Source organism: Trifolium pratense, linkage group LG2, assembly GCF_020283565.1.
Source record: "Trifolium pratense cultivar HEN17-A07 linkage group LG2, ARS_RC_1.1, whole genome shotgun sequence".
In the NCBI taxonomy this organism is placed as follows: Eukaryota; Viridiplantae; Streptophyta; class Magnoliopsida; order Fabales; family Fabaceae; genus Trifolium; species Trifolium pratense.
The window spans coordinates 36,049,958-36,068,437 of NC_060060.1; the positions used below are offsets into that span (position 1 = coordinate 36,049,958).

An 18,480-nucleotide genomic window follows, 5' to 3' on the forward strand; every position below is an offset into this window, starting at 1 on the left:
CGCATTAAGAAAACACATTTATTTTTTAAAAAAAAAAATATAATTTTCAAGTTTAAACTTGAGACGGCTGATCAAAATCAGATGACTCCCAACAAGTGATTATCCTGGTCCTTTATTTTCACGTTATTGTACTCTTTCTCTTCTGGAACCTCCTCATAGATTCAAGAATTCTCCACCTCGCTCTGTTATTTTCCCTCGCCACCTCATAAACTCTAGAACTTACTCCTAAATCCTACACATGTCATAACGGTAATATAAATAATCGCTTTCGTTTCTCTCTTTCGCCACACATAACTCAAATCAAACACTGCAAACAACAAAGCAAACACAAAAAAACACACTCTCCATTTTTTTTTTCTCTCTTCGTTCCAAAAACCAATTCCGAAACTAACTAACTCTGTTATGGCGACAAAAGAAGGCAAAGCCATAGGTATTGATCTCGGCACAACCTACAGTTGCGTCGGCGTATGGCAAAACGACCGTGTCGAAATCATCCCTAATGATCAAGGTAACCGCACCACACCGTCCTACGTGGCATTCACCGACACCGAAAGACTAATCGGTGATGCAGCAAAGAACCAAGTAGCAATGAATCCACAGAACACAGTTTTCGATGCAAAACGTTTAATCGGCCGTAGATTCTCCGATGAGTCAGTTCAAAACGACATGAAACTATGGCCGTTTAAAGTCGTTCCAGGTCCGGCTGAAAAACCGATGATCGTAGTTAATTATAAAGGTGAAGAGAAGAAATTTGCAGCAGAGGAAATTTCTTCAATGGTTTTGATTAAAATGAGGGAAGTTGCTGAAGCGTTTTTAGGTCATCCTGTTAAAAACGCTGTTGTAACTGTTCCTGCTTATTTTAATGATTCTCAGCGTCAAGCTACGAAAGACGCTGGAGCGATTTCGGGTTTGAATGTGCTGAGAATTATTAATGAACCTACTGCTGCTGCAATTGCTTATGGTTTGGATAAGAAAGCTTCAAGAAAAGGCGAACAGAACGTGCTTATTTTCGACTTAGGTGGTGGAACTTTTGATGTTTCTCTTCTTACTATTGAAGAAGGGATTTTCGAAGTGAAAGCTACTGCTGGTGATACTCATCTTGGTGGTGAAGATTTTGATAACAGAATGGTGAATCATTTTGTTTCTGAATTTAGGAGGAAAAATAAGAAAGATATTAGTGGGAATGCAAGAGCTTTGAGGAGATTAAGAACAGCTTGTGAGAGAGCTAAGAGGACACTTTCTTCAACTGCTCAAACAACAATTGAAATTGATTCTTTGTATGAAGGAATTGATTTCTATGCAACCATTACAAGGGCGAGATTTGAAGAATTGAACATGGATTTGTTTAGGAAATGTATGGATCCTGTTGAGAAGTGTCTTCGTGATGCGAAAATTGATAAGAGTCATGTTCATGAAGTTGTTCTTGTTGGTGGATCAACAAGGATACCAAAAGTTCAACAGCTTTTGCAGGATTTCTTCAATGGGAAAGAACTTTGCAAGAGTATTAACCCTGATGAAGCTGTTGCTTATGGTGCTGCTGTTCAAGCCGCGATTTTAAGTGGTGAAGGTGATGAAAAGGTTCAAGATCTTTTGTTGCTTGATGTTACACCTCTTAGCTTGGGATTAGAAACTGCTGGTGGTGTTATGACAACTTTGATTCCAAGGAACACAACGATTCCTACTAAGAAGGAGCAGATTTTCTCAACTTATTCAGATAATCAACCTGGTGTATTGATTCAAGTTTTTGAAGGTGAACGTGCAAGAACAAAGGATAATAATCTTCTTGGGAAATTTGAGCTTACTGGTATACCTCCTGCTCCAAGAGGTGTACCACAGATCAATGTCTGTTTTGATATTGATGCAAATGGGATTTTGAATGTTTCTGCTGAAGATAAAACAGCTGGAGTGAAGAACAAGATAACTATAACAAATGATAAGGGAAGGTTGAGTAAGGAAGAGATAGAGAAGATGGTGAAAGATGCAGAGAGGTATAAGGCAGAGGATGAAGAGGTGAAGAAGAAAGTGGAAGCGAAGAATTCGCTCGAGAATTATGCTTATAATATGAGGAATACTATTAAGGATGAGAAGATTGCTGGAAAGTTGAGTTCTGATGATAAGGGGAAAATTGAGAAGGCTGTGGAAGAGGCTATTCATTGGCTGGAGGCAAATCAGTTGGCTGAAGTTGATGAGTTTGAGGATAAGCAGAAGGAGTTGGAAGGAATTTGTAATCCTATTATTGCTAAGATGTATCAAGGTGGTGCTGGAGGTGATATGCCTATGGGAGATGATATGCCTGGTGGTGGTGGTGCCTCTAATGGGGCAGGTTCTGGAGCTGGACCTAAGATTGAAGAGGTTGACTAAAGAAGCTAGGGAAGGAGGGACATGTTTTTGAAACCTTGGTCGTGTCTATGGGGTACTATGAAAGTTGTCTTGTGTCCTGTTTAATGTTATGTTACAAAATGTAGGCTTGGTAATGTGGGGCTGGGCTTGTTGTATCGTGAATAAGGTTTTTTATGTTTTTCTGTTAGCTGTCTCTATTTTCTTTTTTGCTTAATCATGAGTAGTGTAATTTTGAAGAGATGAAATAAGATGAATGTAATTTAATGTCTGCCATCAATGTGTATCTCTTAAATCTGATACCTTGTTATGATTCATATGGATGATGACTTGAACTATTTTGGTTCATACTTGATAATGCAGATCTTGCAATGCTAAAAGTTACAAGACTTTGATGTCTTGATTTTCATTATACTGTGACATTTTCATTAAGAAAGTCCAATGGAATTACATTCATTGACTTAGTTAGGATGAGCTGGTAGCAATATTATTTTGAGTGGAGGAAAAGTTAACTTATCAATGGTTTGAATTTGAAGATTAATTTGGTTAACACCAATATGGCTAACTGAAAATACGTTGTTCCAAATTCTTGACTCTGAACAGCTTAATTGAGTTAGTTGTTAATGGCACTATATATAGGTTCTTAATTTATGTAGTGGATTCTACTCTACAACCATACCTTTTGCCTAAGTTATGCATGCAGTCTTGCACTTTCTGTGGTCATATATATCTTGAAATATTTCTTGCTGCGCCACTTAATTTCTACACAGAATCAGATAAACTTACCAAAATATAGTGACGAGACTAGCAACAAATTAACAACTAACATTTGTTTATAAGAAAAAGCTTCAACCTTGTCATCAATCTTAATCTCCAATATCCTCTTTACTTTCTTCAGCATTCCAACTTCCATGTTTCTTTAGATCCCAAATAATATGAAACTGTTTACTGCAGGCTTTGTGTACAGTTAGAAATAGAAATTTTTATTCAATACATACTGGCCAATTAACTTCCTTTGGCAAGAAAACTTGTCAAAATAACATGCAACTGAACATGTTGATAATTGTTGCAGAGCTCTAAAGAGAGAACTCTTTCAAAAATAAGCGTATACCGCTTTTAGTGACAAACACACGGTATTCTTTAGTAAAAGGCGAAAGAATAGTTCGCTTTGTGTTTATCACACGGTTCCGTGACTAACAAAGCAAAGAGTTCTTTTATTTTATAGCCAAGCATAATTTCTTGATTTCTGCACTAGTCGATGTGGGCTTTAATAAAATAATTCAGTGTACATACTAACTTTTCTCTTTTTTTCTTAGTCTTATTAGTGCCTCACAATCAAAAGCCTGTCCTCCTCCGCCCACTGATCCATACATTATTAGGATTTAATAGTTATTCATTCCTTCAATTAGTTGAAATCTATTTTGAAAAATCTTTGACACGTGAAGATGCTTCATTATATTATATAACCTACATTCAAGACAATGTTTCTAGTTGGCCTTTTATTTAACCGAAAAAAGTTTAATAAAGTTGTTCCCTTCCACCAAGATTAAAACACTCACATTGAGAAAGAACACAAAAATGTAACTCAATGGAGCAAGGACCACAGACACAGGATATGAGCAAAACTATATCACATTGAGTATAGCCTCAAGTCAGCTTATAACTATATCATGAAAAATCTTGTTGATAACAACTAGTTACACGTGGAAGGAAAATGGACCTAAGATTGAAGAGGTTGACTAAAGAAGCTAGGGAGGGACAGACATGTTTTTGGAACCTTGGATGGGGTACTGTGAAAGTTGTCTTGTGTTATGTTTATGTTATGTTACAAAATGTAGGCTTGGTAATGTGGGGCTTGGCTTGGCTTGGCTTGGCTTGTTGAATCATGAATAAGGTTTTTCATGTTTTTCTGTTAACTCTGTCTATTTTCTTACTCATGAATAGTGTAATACTGTAATTTTGACAAATAAAATAAGATGGATGTAATTTAATTTCTGCCACCAATGTGTATCACTTAATTTTGATACCTGTTACCATTCATACACTTTGATGACTTGAACTAATTCGGTTCATACTATAGATATCAAATGAAAATATGTTGTTTCAAATTTTTGACTCTGAACAGCTTAATTTAGCTAGCTGTTAATGGCACTATACATAGCTGGGAGTAAACTGTCAAATATCCTCTGAAATTTCAAAATTCATCAAATACCCCCGAAATTTAGAAATAGACAAATATCCCCTGAAATTATAAAACGTCAATCAAATTACCCTCTGACGTGGACTCTGACTAGTAGTGTTAGGGGGCAATTTGATTGACTTTATAATTTCAAGGGGGTATTTGTCTATTTCCAAATTTCATAAGGGTATTTAATGAATTTTAAAATTTCAGGGAGGTATTTGGTAATTTATTCATATAGGTGGACATTAGTCCACTAGCTAAATTTGGATATGCAGTACAAAATTTCTCCGGGTATCGGTAAAAAAGGGAGAACCTATTTTCTATTGTGTCCAAATAACAAATATGGGCATGTGCTAAGAAAAAAAAGTGTGAATGAGATCTCACGAGATAAATATTTCACCGGAGAGAATTTGTTCCCATTTGAAAGTTGATTGTAGCTTTTGACTAGAATGTGATTTTCTTTTTACAGTAGTTTAGACTTAAAATTCATACAATTTAAGAGAGAAAAAACTGGGTTTGAACAGACCATCTCCAATAATATTTTATGATAACTAACAACCGAGTTCCATTTTTTATGGAACTCGAATGTGATTTTTTGAATCACCTTCATTTAGTGTGTCCTAATACAAACCACTTCCTATTGAATCTATTTTCATGTGTATTTGAATATGGAAAATGCTAGTAATATTATCTTGTAACGAAAGATAGTAATATTATCTTGTAACTATTGAAGTCAACATCTTAAAAGTTTAAATTTTTGTTTTTTCAATGCAATTTTTTTTTTCTTTTCCTTTTTAGTTTCTTAACTAGTGCCCCGGGCAGTAGTTAGCATGACCCTTTAAAAATAATCACTTTACATTCAACTTATTTTTAAATAAAATTAATTTTTTCACTTCAACATTTTCATATAATTGTTTTTTTTTTTTTAAAAAAAAGGCAACAATAGTTTTATTTTCTTGCCAACGCAAAATTATTTGTTATCTACATCTCACATAAATTACAAACAAATAAAATGTTGGATATATAAGAGATGAACATATGCCGTGCAAATAATTAAGGCCAAACTATTAATCAATGAAAATTTCTATCATATTTAAATCTTAACTTTGCACTAAATTTCAATCAGGTTTTGAGAAGTTTTAAACTGACCAAATTATTCTTAATTTGTAAGCATATAATTTTTTACCTAAACGATATACCTAAACGAACTTTACCTAAACTTACTTGAAACTGTGTACGTACTTAAAGTCGAGTTCAAAGTACACTTTGAAAATTAGAATGATTTAATTTGTGTAAGGCGGTGCAACTAGTAAAACTATTAATCATCCGTTTCATACAGAGTAGTTTGGGCTTCCCAACCAGGCCCAATTTTCGGAAATGAATTTCGTGTTCTGAAAAAACAATAAGAAAGAAGATTGTAGATAAGAGAAACTAACTGAACTAGAATATGCGTCGGAGGAGTTGAAGCGTGAAGTGTGAACCAACGCCATGGCTGCTATTGCCACCACAACCGTTCCCGTTAAACTCAAACTCTTCGATAATACCAGAACAACTTCAACTTCACCTCTCTTTTCTTCTTCTTATTCTTCTTTCTCAAAACTCTCTATTCCTCATTCTCTCAATTTCTACTCTTCTCCCTCATTCACTCTAAACCTCCGTTACGGTCATAGCTTCCGTCCTTCCGCCTACGGTGGCGGTGGTAACTTCAGGAGACCACCTCCAGAAAATGAAGACGACGGTGATGATGCTCTCGACCTGTCCAAACTTAGGTATTATTATTCATTCAATTTCAATTTGTTTCAATTTCTATTTTGGATATTTTTCTGCTTAATAAGGATGGTTTGAATTTTTGAAATAGGTCGAATACCGTTAGACTTATTGATCAGAATCAGAATATGGTTAGTTCTAGTTTCATTTTCGCTTCGATTTCAATGCTTTTTGGCGGAGTTATGTTCTGATTTGAAGATTTTTTGATTGTTTTTTGTAGGTTGGAGTTGTATCTATTGATCAGGCAATTCAAAAGGCCGAAGATGCTGAGCTTGATTTGGTATGTGTTTAGCTTGTGATACTGTATATTTTTTACTCAGTTCTATCATATAATCTTTTGTTGTTCAGGTTCTATTGTTTTTCCATTGAATTTAATTTCAATTAGTATAGTATCTCGATGAAGAATGTGTCATTTTCGTTTAGGATAGTTATTAGCTATTGTTATTTGTTAAGCATGCTGCCATTGTATTTATTTCTCTGTACTATATTTCATAGTTTGGATTTTGGACATAGTTTAGAAACACAAATAGGGAGAATTTCCTATGGTTTTATTTAGGTAAGATATGAATATTACAACTACAAGGGATAGATTAAAGAGCCATTTCTAGTTTTGCGTTCTTGAAAGCTCAACTGTTTCGAATCAGTTTTCAGCGTATATTCAGCGGACACTTATTTTGTTGTGACATTTGAAGATATATTACTTCTGATATGACATGACTGCATAGGCTTATTTTCTATCTCTCTTCCCCCTGCAGGTAATAGTATCCGCGGATGCAGATCCTCCTGTTGTTAAAATAATGAATTACAAGTAAGTCTTCCATGAATAGGTTATAAGATGATAGTCTGCTATTCATATTTGGTGTATAGTGTTTCTTTCTTCTAGCCTTATGCGATGCGACTACTTGGTCTTCCAATTTTAATGTGGCAGGGGGTAGTGGTAGTAAAGGTGGGGGAGTATTTTTTAGGATTTTGTTATGTGTTTTTACTTTTTATCATCAGTCTTAAGGATTTGTGTTACTTTTTTTTTGGATTAGGATGTTGTTCTTATAATATATTTTTTAAGCTTTTGTTATGTATGGCTAAGAATAAGGGTGTATAATGTATTTGATTTTCTGTTAGAGCCATCCAATTAACATTTACATTATCATCTTCGACACAATATTTCCTATCTTTTTTCTCCTGCTCTTGTAATAAAACAAAAGCATCATTTTCATTGATTGAGATGTTGTGCTTCTATCTTGTCGTGCATATTATTAATAGAGGTGGTAGGTAATTTTGTCATTTAAATTCACTTTTTTTTTTGGTGGAGCTATTATGAATAAAATAAGCTACCAATAATATAGAATCAACATAGAGATTTCCGTAAACACACATCGTTTGTTTCATTAAAGACATTTGCCTTTGACTTTCACCTGACATAATCAGAAGAATATCCCGGTGGGGCTGCAGTTACTTCTACTTCCTTTCTGCCTGTCTGTCTGTTAACTGCATACTTACACACTCATTGCCTTCAGAATGGCCGGACCTTGAGGGTTCGTTTGGTTGAGTGGAAAGAAAGTGGAAGGAAAGAAAATTACGGAAACCGATGGATGAATTTGGACCAGAGTTAGTCCAAGTTCATCCATCGATTTCCGTAATTTTCCTTCCTTCCATTTTCTTTCCTTCAAACCAAACAAAGCATGAAAGTTAGTGTTCCTTATATATAATTTTTCTTTTACAGTAAATATAGATATGAACTGCAGAAGAAGAAAAGAGATCAGCAGAAAAAAAGTGCTGGTAAGCATTATATTTATTAGACTTTGGCATTTCCCTTTATATCATTTACAATTTTACAAAACTCAGATGAAATATGAATTGCTGACCAAAAGATCTTTTAAATGTAGCTACTCGGATGGATTTGAAGGAGCTCAAAATGGGGTAATGTCCTAAAGGACTCTAGATAATCCTTCCTTACATATGTTGTTAGAAATGTGAACAAATGCATTTTGTCATTGCCGTACAATCTTATCGGGTTTACTATATGTTATGTTCTCCTGGAAGGCATCATACCTATCTTTACCTGTTAATTTTTTTTCATTGCTCGTCAAACTAAAAGAAATAAGCTGCATGTGTTCTGCAATTTATTGTCCATAACTTGCTTCTTTGTCATGAACTTTGGTTCAATTTGGAATGAACACACCAAGACAAGTTTGTTTATTCGTACTGCTCAAAGATAAACACAGGAAGATGCACATGTTAGGCTTTTCATCACTTATAAACATAGGTTGCATTTAGAGCAGTTTGTTTGGTCATGCTGCTTAAGGATAAACATGTGAAGTTTGATGTGTGATGCATCACTGTAAAAGTTGCCTTGGTTTATTTTTCTTTTGATAAACATGAACTCAATTAGATAAGCTCCAGAGATTGCTTTTTATGAACTGGGGTTAGTTTTGAGTTGTAGTTGTACTCAATTAATATGATTGTGTTTATTGTTGGTTATTTTAACAGATACAACATAGATCAACATGACTATTCTGTACGTTTGAAAGCTGCACGGAAATTTTTGGCAGATGGTGACAAGGTTACATTAATTATTTTGATATGGCATATTAAACATACATATTTAGTATATCATCTTCAAGTGTATTAAGATTTTTTGGACCAATTGCTGCAGGTTAAGGTCATAGTAAACCTTAAGGGTCGTCAAAATGAATTCAGGAATAATGCTATTGAGCTTATTAGACGATTTCAGAACGATATTGGGAAGGTATGTGATGCCGCTTTGCTAGGTCCTATGATGTTATACTGGCACACTTCAATATTCTTAGTCATGATCTTAGCCAATTCATTTTGCAGCCATTTTGTGCTGATATCGTATCTTCTGTCTTTTTATTGCCTAATTGAAATTTATATCTAAACCACTTGGGTCACGTGCAGCTTGGAACAGAGGAGGCTAAAAACATCCGTGACAAGAACATGTTCGTAGTTTTGGTTCCAAATAAAACTGAACTGCAGAAACCTGAAGAAACACCAAAGAAAAATGCAGCAGATAAAGTCTCTGTCGAAGCATCAGATGAAGTCTCTGTCAGTGTCGAAGCATAGTTGAAAACTTTCATGCGGGATTCTAATTGTAGAAGGGATGGATTGTGAGTAACTGATATTGCTCTGTATTGAAATTTTCCTGAGTGTTGTATGTATAGAGCATGCATATAATTCATGTAATAATAGTATATATAGTTTACTAGAAATTTAATTATAGGAGCAGCCTTGTTTATTCTAAATTATAACGCTGAAGCCTGAATGGATCCCATCAACCACTCTATTTAATAATAATAATAATAATAATAATAATAATAATAATAATAATAATAATACAGGAACAACACCACAAGACTGATCACCCAGGATGAAAAATCTTCTGCAGTTATTTGAGTTACAATGAATCTCAACCTTGAATTTATTTATTTTTAGTGACAAAACTGTAAATGAACTTAATTTAAAATATCATTCTTTAAACCAATCGTTAGTTGGTCCATTTGTGATTGACATTGGACTTGGTAGGGAGGATTACAATTTGATCCCTGCAACTGCGATTGGGAGGAACTTGAGCCATTTGATGTCATAACTGACCCTCGAACTAGATTAGGCGGTCTAGTAGATCAGATTCTGATGGTGAAAACAAAAAATAAAAATAAAAATAAAACATCATTCGTTATATTGGTGAGTAACTGGTCAGAGACTATGAATGCAGGAAATCATTCGTTATCTAATTATCTTGACCCAACAAACGCTTTAGCAGGAAACCAATCCTACACTTGATGGCTATGGGGAATGAATAGGCCAGCCTGGGTGATATAGTACCTGATGATGACATAGTACCTGTCTATGAATGCAGCTTATGTATAGAACCTTGACTCAAACTTTCATTCTATCTCACAAGATGTAGATGCTGCAACGTACATACACCTAACGACTTGAAGGTAGCTTAGTTTTGAAGTGCTTACGTTCGAAGAATGCTAACATGCTAAATGTTTTTCTACACGCACAAGTAAACAGAACGTAGTATTGAAAGCAACTGTGATACACACATGCACCTAGATGTTCTACTATATCCTTTTGGATTTTAAACCTTTTCACTCGATACAAATGGATCTTTTTCCGGTTAAGTTCGTGTCTGATCTTTCTAATAAAAAAAGGATATAGATAAGTAAACAACTCATAAGCATTATCCAAACATTATGTGATTTTATTTTGTGTTAACTTCGCAGAGGAAAGTGCTCATGATAATCTAGAATTTGGTTGCTAAAACGAGTAAAGTCTAGTAAAATATTGTTTCTTTTAGGAATCAAACTCAGTTTTTTTGAACGATTCTTTTCAATGAAAGTTTATTAACTATTTGAACTTAATCTGTTTAAAAAAAAACCACTTGAACTTAATTGGTTGGTTAATGTGGTTGACTAACTAAATATAAAATTAGTTTTAGAGAGAAACAAAAAGTAACAAATGAGATATATTCTCTAGAAGAAAAAAATTAAGTATTGAAAGTGTGATTATTATTATTCAAGAATTTGTTTTTTAGAGTGATAAATTTGATTTTTGTTGGTAACTCTTCAGTTCTCACAAAAATGAGACTTTGATAATCTTAAATTCGATTTTCGGTACTTCATAGACAAATATTTTTTTTTTTTGTTACACTTCATAGACAAAATTTAATACTATGTCATATTTCATATTAATTTATATTAACATAAATTCAAATTTTGAATGAATTTTGCATCCAACTAAACTCTAAAATGGAACCAAATAATTTACCTTGATAAAATCATAGTTTTCTCGTGCATTTTCATGGATTTTGAAAATTCTTGGGGTGCAATGATTTGATTTCTTGTAAAACATAAGCATAAACACAACTAATATTTGATTTTATTATTTAAAAAAACAAGCAAATAAATCTCAAGAACCTGAAATCTCATCAAACTCAATAACTTCATGCTTAAGATTTTATTTTCGGGAACGCGGTGACTTGACTTCACTGTCCCAATTGTCATCATGGTTATATTGTTGAAGAAAAAGTGTTTTATTTGACAATAAAATAATATATACCAATGACTTCAGAAGAAGACAGAGTTTTGAGGAGTGTTAGATTGCTTATTTTTTTGTTTCACCTTCAAATTCGGTAGTATTACTTAGTTGACTCCTGCCATTAATTAATTAATTTAGATTAATTATAAGGTGAATTATTCGATACATATATTATTTGAATATTGTACGGGAACATCGCTGGAATGTACAATTTTGACATATTCACAAATAATATTTATTAAACTTTTTTATATTAAACACCATTTGTAAACATAATAGAATTGTTCACCTTAATGGTGTAATGTACCTAAGAGTGGAACCTAGATAGAACGCGGAGCGCCGGCCGCCGATACAGTGACCATGCTTACCAGCTCTGACCATTGCTGCCTATAGATATAGATGGAAGGTAGCTTGCTTCTCTTCTTCTAGGCGGCTCCATGCACATGTTATTCGCGAAGAAAAGGCTGTGAGCGGTTCTTCGCTTAGTAGAGCTATTGGCCGCCGGTTACTTTATGAGGGGCTCCGCAGGAGATGTGTATAGGAGTATTCACTAATCTGCGACTAATTAAATCAATCAAAAGCTTGAGCCGGATATTGAGTCTTAAAAAAAATCAAAAGCTAATGCCTAATATTTACTATAAAATAAGTTTTTTTTTTTGAAGCATAGAAAATAAGTTTCTTAATTTTTAAGAATATCACAAATAAAAACATCAAAATAATGTTCAGATAATTTTTAATTATGATTTTTTTATAAGGTACTTTTTTTTTTTATAGTAATATAAGGTACTTTTTAAAATTATTATTTCAATGTATGGTGTGACATTTTGATATATTCTCGTGCAAAAATTATTCCTTTTCACGTCAACAGTCATGTAATGAATACGTTTGGTTTGGCACTCTGACACTCCATTGCTTACTTGTTTCGCTTGCTTGCAATATTAATTAATTTGATGTATGAACAACCGAAAAATAACTATACAAAAGATACATGAAAGGGAAATAATATTCATAACCAACCTTGTCTTTTTTCAAGATTAGAGTATACAATTTTGAAAGATAGAAAAATAAATAGAAGTAACCAAAAAAAGAATAAGTGATTGTTGTAGATGGCATAGAAGGAGATGGTGGTTGAATAAAAAGAAAGAAAGCTTAGCTTCAAGGCAATGGGGACCTTGCAACCAACACCAGCAACACTTATGTGGACACATTAGGTGTGTGAGGACACCTAAGTCTTTCAAAGTACCAAATTTTTCATACATAAAAACAAACTTGTTCTCAACCTCACTACAATATTCTGCCATTTTCACCTGTCACCACCAAGATATGGAAGCCAGCGCCGGATTAGTCGCTGGTTCGCACAACCGTAATGAGCTTGTTGTCATTCATGGGCATGAAGAGGTAATAATAACTAAGTAGTAATAACAATGAGAGAGTTATACTAGAGATGTTTGTTTGTTAGTTTGTATTCATGTAACATTTTTGTTGTGTTGTTTTTGGTTTGTGCAGCATAAGCCTTTGAAGAACTTGGATGGTCAAGTGTGTGAGATATGTGGTGATGATGTTGGACTCACTGTTGATGGAGATTTGTTTGTGGCATGTAACGAGTGCGGTTTTCCGGTGTGCCGACCATGCTATGAATATGAAAGAAGGGAGGGGAGACAACTTTGTCCTCAGTGCAAGACCAGATACAAGCGTCTCAAAGGTATAATATTATATGCAGCAAGTTTTTATAAGCCTTTTTTTAATTTTACATGCATTGATCTTGTTAAAACATGAACTTTACATGATACTGTTTTAGAAAATTGTAGTATTAAATTGATTGATTAACTCAAATGCAAATAACTAATGATGTTTAGGGAGTCCTCGGGTTGAGGGAGATGACGATGAGGAGGACGTGGATGATATTGAACATGAATTTAACATTGAAGACAAAATTAACAATCATGATCATTCTGCTGAGGCTATGCTGCATGGGAAGATGAGCTATGGAAGAGGTCCTGAAGATGATGAGAATGCACACTTCCCAGCTGTTATTGCCGGTGGTCGCTCTCGGAATGTAAGATTTGCACCACTTTTAATCCATCTTAGCCTATGTAGAATTTGTAATTCAATACAACTAAGTTTTCTTGTCACATGCATGCAGGTGAGTGGTGAGTTTCCAATATCATCTCATGGTTATGGGGACCAGATGTTATCTTCTTCACTGCATAAAAGAGTTCATCCATATTCCGCTTCTGATCCTCGTAAGCTGTATTTTATATCTTGCGCTCTTAGACTTTGATGACAGTTTGAAAAATTCATCAGCCCACTTTGAAAATACTGTAGATTTATCACTTCCTTGGTTCATTTGCGAGACAAGTTATGCTAATTTTGGTTTAATTCCATGCTGAAGTCCAAACCTTTGGCTAGCTACATAGACATTTTCTTTTGGAACTGATTAAAATACAACCCTGAAATGCTTTTCTTAGTTTACTACAACACAGTGGATATGATTTAATATATGTGGCATGCTGTGATCAAAACAGGAAGTGCAGGATGGGATGAAAGAAGAGATGACGGATCATATGATAGAGTGGATGACTGGAAATTGCAGCAAGGAAATTTGGGACCTGAACCTGATGAAGATCTAGATGCAGACATGTAAGCCTTTCAGTACTTAATGAAGTTCATGACAATTTAACATCTAATGAAATGATAGTAATATTTGAAAGATCATAATGAATATTAATGGTAGTTACTATACAATGTTAACTGATGCAGGTCAGATGAAGCAAGACAACCACTGTCAAGGAAGGTACCAATAGCATCTAGCAAAATCAATCCATATAGGATGGTGATCGTGGCACGGCTTGTTATTCTTGCCTTCTTTCTGCGATACAGACTTATGAACCCAGTACATGATGCAATGGGGTTATGGCTAACTTCTATTATATGTGAAATCTGGTTTGCTATTTCTTGGATCCTTGATCAGTTTCCCAAATGGTACCCTATTGATCGAGAAACCTACCTTGATCGCCTTTCAATCAGGTAAAAGGACCTTCACTTCTGATTGTTGAAATCCCAATGTATAAAAATTTATGTTGCTGAACAAGAAAGTTGTTAATCAGGTATGAGCGTGAAGGCGAACCCAATATGCTTGCTCCTGTAGATGTGTTTGTCAGTACTGTGGATCCCTTGAAGGAACCTCCTCTGAATACAGCAAACACAGTTCTTTCAATCTTGGCAATGGACTACCCCATTGATAAGATATCATGCTACATTTCTGACGATGGAGCTTCAATGTGCACATTTGAAGCCCTGTCTGAAACGGCAGAGTTTGCTAGGAAGTGGGTGCCATTCTGTAAGAAATTTTTGATAGAACCTCGAGCACCAGAGAATTACTTTTCTGAGAAAATTGACTATCTAAAGGACAAGGTGCAACCCACTTTTGTCAAAGAACGTCGATCCATGAAGGTTTGTATAATCTGCTAGAATTGTTAGAAAAAACACAGTTCTAAAATCAGTTTAAAGCTCACTCACAATTAATTTGATGCATGACAGAGAGAATATGAAGAGTTTAAGGTAAGGATCAATGCACTTGTGGCAAAAGCCCAGAAGGTTCCACCAGGTGGGTGGATTATGCAGGATGGGACACCATGGCCAGGAAACAATACTAAGGATCATCCTGGTATGATTCAGGTCTTTCTTGGTCACAGTGGAGGTCATGATAGTGAAGGAAACCAGCTTCCTCGCCTTGTTTATGTATCCAGAGAGAAAAGGCCTGGATTTCAACACCACAAGAAAGCCGGTGCCATGAATGCTCTGGTAGAGTTACTTGAACAAAAATCTTTGTTATTTTTATGATGTCCATTCAAACCCCACTTACTCGACTCATCTAATAATTTATGCAATTTCCAGGTTCGAGTCTCCGCTGTACTGACAAATGCTCCTTTCATGCTGAACTTGGATTGTGATCATTATATCAATAATAGCAAGGCTGTCCGAGAGGCCATGTGCTTCTTGATGGACCCCCAAACAGGGAAGAAGGTTTGCTATGTCCAGTTTCCTCAAAGATTCGATGGTATTGATGCACACGATCGATATGCCAATAGAAACACAGTTTTCTTTGATGTAAGTCACTGCAAGAATGCTAGCATCAGAATGAAATGGTCCTACTTGAAGTATTTGATGTTTCCGTGGTAGTACAAGCTAAAGTATAACTAATTCCTCTTCCTCTTCTTTCTGTGCTGGCAGATTAACATGAAAGGTCTAGATGGTATCCAGGGTCCTGTATATGTCGGCACAGGGTGTGTATTTAGAAGGCAGGCTTTATATGGATATAGTCCTCCCAAGGGTCCCAAGCGTCCAAAAATGGTAAGCTGTGACTGCTGCCCATGTTTTGGAAGGCGCAAGAAGGTTAAGCATGCAATGAACGATGCAAATGGAGAGGTTGCAAGCCTAAGAGGTTCTAATTTTCCAAATCACCAATTTTGACACTTACTCCTTAAAAATTGATTTCAAGTTCACCTGTTCTAATATTTGTCATGTGTTCATATAGGAATGGATGATGACAAAGAATTAATGATGTCCCAGATGAATTTTGAGAAGAGATTTGGGCAGTCATCAATTTTTGTCACTTCAACCTTGATGGAAGAGGGTGGTGTACCTCCCTCCTCGAGTCCAGCAAGCCAGCTGAAAGAAGCTATTCATGTAATCAGTTGTGGATATGAAGATAAAACTGAATGGGGAATTGAGGTAACACCAACATTGGCCGCCTAGGGACTCGTTGATATTTTACTGTATTTGTTCACAATAAGAAAGTCGGCTCATCTATTATTTTGTTTTTCAAATTGCAGCTTGGTTGGATTTATGGGTCTATTACAGAGGATATTCTAACAGGCTTTAAGATGCATTGCCGTGGTTGGAGATCCATTTACTGTATGCCAAAGAGAGTAGCCTTCAAGGGTACTGCTCCTATCAACTTGTCAGATAGACTCAACCAGGTGCTTCGTTGGGCCCTTGGTTCCATTGAGATCTTCTTCAGTCATCATTGCCCTTTATGGTATGGCCACAAGGAAGGGAAGCTGAAGTGGCTGGAGCGATTTGCCTATGCAAACACAACCGTCTACCCCTTCACCTCCATACCTCTAGTTGCCTACTGTATTCTTCCTGCTGTCTGCTTACTCACTGACAAATTCATCATGCCACCGGTAACATTTTATTCTATTATATTCCTGTTAGAAAATAAGTTAAGACATGATGAGCTTTTGAAATTATAAGTTTTATAAATAACAGTACAATATTTCATAATACTACTTTCAAAAGCACAAGAATGTTCACGAACTTCTTATGTATGTAATAGGAATTCAATTTTTAAATCCATAATAGCTAAAAAATGCAAGGCATCCTAACTCAAGGATGCTCAGAGAATTCATACCAAGCCTTTTTACTCATAAAAATATTTTTTGATTGCTCGTTCTCCAGATAAGCACTTTTGCTAGTTTGTACTTTGTTGCTCTCTTCTCTTCAATCATGGCAACAGGCATTCTTGAGTTGAAATGGAGTGGAGTCAGCATTGAGGAATGGTGGAGAAATGAGCAATTCTGGGTCATTGGTGGTGTATCAGCACATCTCTTTGCTGTCATACAAGGTCTTCTGAAGGTTCTTGCTGGAATTGACACCAACTTCACTGTTACATCCAAGGCAACAGATGATGAGGAATTTGGAGAATTGTACGCCATTAAGTGGACTACTCTTCTAATTCCTCCAACCACTATCTTAATAATCAATATTGTTGGGGTTGTTGCTGGAATCTCAGATGCCATAAACAATGGGTACCAATCATGGGGACCTCTATTTGGAAAACTCTTCTTTTCATTCTGGGTGATTGTCCATCTGTATCCATTCCTTAAAGGTTTGATGGGTCGGCAAAACCGCACACCCACAATTGTTATTATATGGTCAGTGTTGTTGGCTTCCATTTTCTCCTTGCTATGGGTAAGAATTGACCCATTTGTGCTCAAAACTAAGGGACCAGATACCAAGCTATGTGGAATCAACTGTTAAAAGACTGGTTTGTTTTCCTACAGTATTCTTTGGTGAACATCTTTATGTAAATTCTTGATTGAACAATATAATGTGTGAATCAACAAAGTTTAGATGCACAAGAATGAATGAGCAAAGAGTGGATTATTAGGAAGTGCAAATGCAGTTTTCACATTTTTGTAAATGTAGTGGATAACACAGTGTCATCATGTGTTTTGGTTCAAATAACAAGGATTGAAAAGTAAATCAATAGTACATGTTTACCTATACATTATTGCAAATTAGTATGTGTCAACAAGGTTCTATCACATGCATCTAAATCATTATCTCTAATCCAAGTCATATATATAAATTGCATAATTAAGAAATTGCAACAAACAAGAAAACAAACAGAATCTTCATTCAATTAGTTCTTCATAGTCATGAAAGCATCATGTTGGTTGCATCATGAGTTAAATTAATAAAGTACATAAACATTGCCATATTTCATGTAATTAAGAACATATTTGCGGACGTATCATTCAGAATGAAATCTAGCATTGTCCTTTGATGAATCACCCATGCTTATTCTCCCTGGACATTCCAAGGACTAGATGAATTTTCTAGGTTTTCTATTTCTTCCTTTGCAATCTTTACAAGTTATGCACTAGAGAAGAAACAGGGCAGGAAATAGAACTTACTTGACTTAGTTATTGATAGCCAACAGTCTGGGTTTTTGCTACTAAAGAAGTGTCTTCAATATTCTAATAGTTTATAAATCTGGATTTCTTGTCCTGTAAATACAAATGAGGAAGAAAATAGAAAGGGGTCTTTTACAAGTGAACTAATAAATTAGCTTTCCTCTGTTTCCTCATGTGCTAGGATATTGAAAACAGGGAAGTTGGGTTACAATAGAAATTCAGACAATGAAGTAGAGTCCTTTTAACTTGCTATAATGTCAACATTGAAAAGATTGCTTAACTCACCGACATATTATCCTTCTGATACTAAGTAGCCTTATTTTTCTTAGTTTAAATGCACTTTTTGCAGATTTAATATTTTGGTTCTCATGTTTCTAAATTCTAAAATATTGTTCCACAATTTTAAAATTTTCCAACTATATAATTTTA

General features: G+C 35.0%; 3 protein-coding genes and 1 non-coding gene across 5 annotated transcripts; 3 read left to right on the forward strand and 1 right to left on the reverse strand.

Annotated features, from left to right (window-relative positions):
- Positions 1–243: 243 nt before the first annotated feature.
- On the forward strand, positions 244–2,611 carry LOC123906936 (heat shock 70 kDa protein). Its single transcript, XM_045956972.1, has one exon. It carries the CDS (start codon positions 403–405, stop codon positions 2,359–2,361), a length of 1,959 nt encoding a protein of 652 aa, XP_045812928.1. The 5' UTR covers positions 244–402; the 3' UTR covers positions 2,362–2,611.
- Positions 2,612–3,407: 796 nt separating this feature from the next.
- On the reverse strand, positions 3,408–3,524 carry LOC123911940. The gene has a single exon (XR_006810803.1). It is a non-coding gene; the product is annotated as a U5 spliceosomal RNA (small nuclear RNA).
- A 2,401-nt stretch (positions 3,525–5,925) lies between these two features.
- On the forward strand, positions 5,926–9,549 carry LOC123908909 (translation initiation factor IF3-2, chloroplastic). Its single transcript, XM_045959636.1, has 9 exons — positions 5,926–6,288; positions 6,378–6,417; positions 6,507–6,566; positions 7,042–7,094; positions 8,007–8,062; positions 8,170–8,203; positions 8,774–8,846; positions 8,940–9,032; positions 9,203–9,549. Exons 1-9 carry the CDS (start codon positions 6,008–6,010, stop codon positions 9,365–9,367), a joined length of 855 nt encoding a protein of 284 aa, XP_045815592.1. The 5' UTR covers positions 5,926–6,007; the 3' UTR covers positions 9,368–9,549.
- A 2,706-nt stretch (positions 9,550–12,255) lies between these two features.
- LOC123910848 (cellulose synthase A catalytic subunit 7 [UDP-forming]) lies at positions 12,256–17,640 on the forward strand. Of its 2 annotated transcripts, XM_045962129.1 has the most exons (13): positions 12,256–12,745; positions 12,854–13,049; positions 13,204–13,403; positions 13,491–13,590; positions 13,873–13,987; positions 14,108–14,374; positions 14,455–14,800; positions 14,888–15,151; positions 15,245–15,457; positions 15,581–15,791; positions 15,885–16,081; positions 16,183–16,536; positions 16,811–17,640. In XM_045962129.1, exons 1-13 carry the CDS (start codon positions 12,671–12,673, stop codon positions 17,390–17,392), a joined length of 3,120 nt encoding a protein of 1,039 aa, XP_045818085.1. In that variant the 5' UTR covers positions 12,256–12,670; the 3' UTR covers positions 17,393–17,640. The 2 variants fall into 2 exon arrangements, with proteins under 2 accessions (XP_045818085.1, XP_045818084.1); XM_045962128.1 differs by having other exon boundaries at positions 12,370–12,745; positions 13,204–13,590.
- The last annotated feature ends 840 nt before the right edge of the window (positions 17,641–18,480 follow it).

Excerpts from the sequence above, each read along its gene's own strand:
- LOC123906936 (XM_045956972.1), top strand. The coding sequence starts at position 403 with ATGGCGACAAAAGAAGGCAAAGCCATAGGTATTGATCTCGGCACAACC.
- LOC123908909 (XM_045959636.1), top strand. The coding sequence starts at position 6,008 with ATGGCTGCTATTGCCACCACAACCGTTCCCGTTAAACTCAAACTCTTC. Across the intron at positions 8,063-8,169 it reads TCAGCAGAAAAAAAGTGCTG|CTACTCGGATGGATTTGAAG; the intron begins GTAAGCATTATA and ends TTTTAAATGTAG. Across the intron at positions 8,847-8,939 it reads TTTTGGCAGATGGTGACAAG|GTTAAGGTCATAGTAAACCT; the intron begins GTTACATTAATT and ends CAATTGCTGCAG.
- LOC123910848 (XM_045962128.1), top strand. The coding sequence starts at position 12,671 with ATGGAAGCCAGCGCCGGATTAGTCGCTGGTTCGCACAACCGTAATGAG. Across the intron at positions 13,050-13,203 it reads CAGATACAAGCGTCTCAAAG|GGAGTCCTCGGGTTGAGGGA; the intron begins GTATAATATTAT and ends AATGATGTTTAG. Across the intron at positions 15,152-15,244 it reads CCGGTGCCATGAATGCTCTG|GTTCGAGTCTCCGCTGTACT; the intron begins GTAGAGTTACTT and ends TGCAATTTCCAG.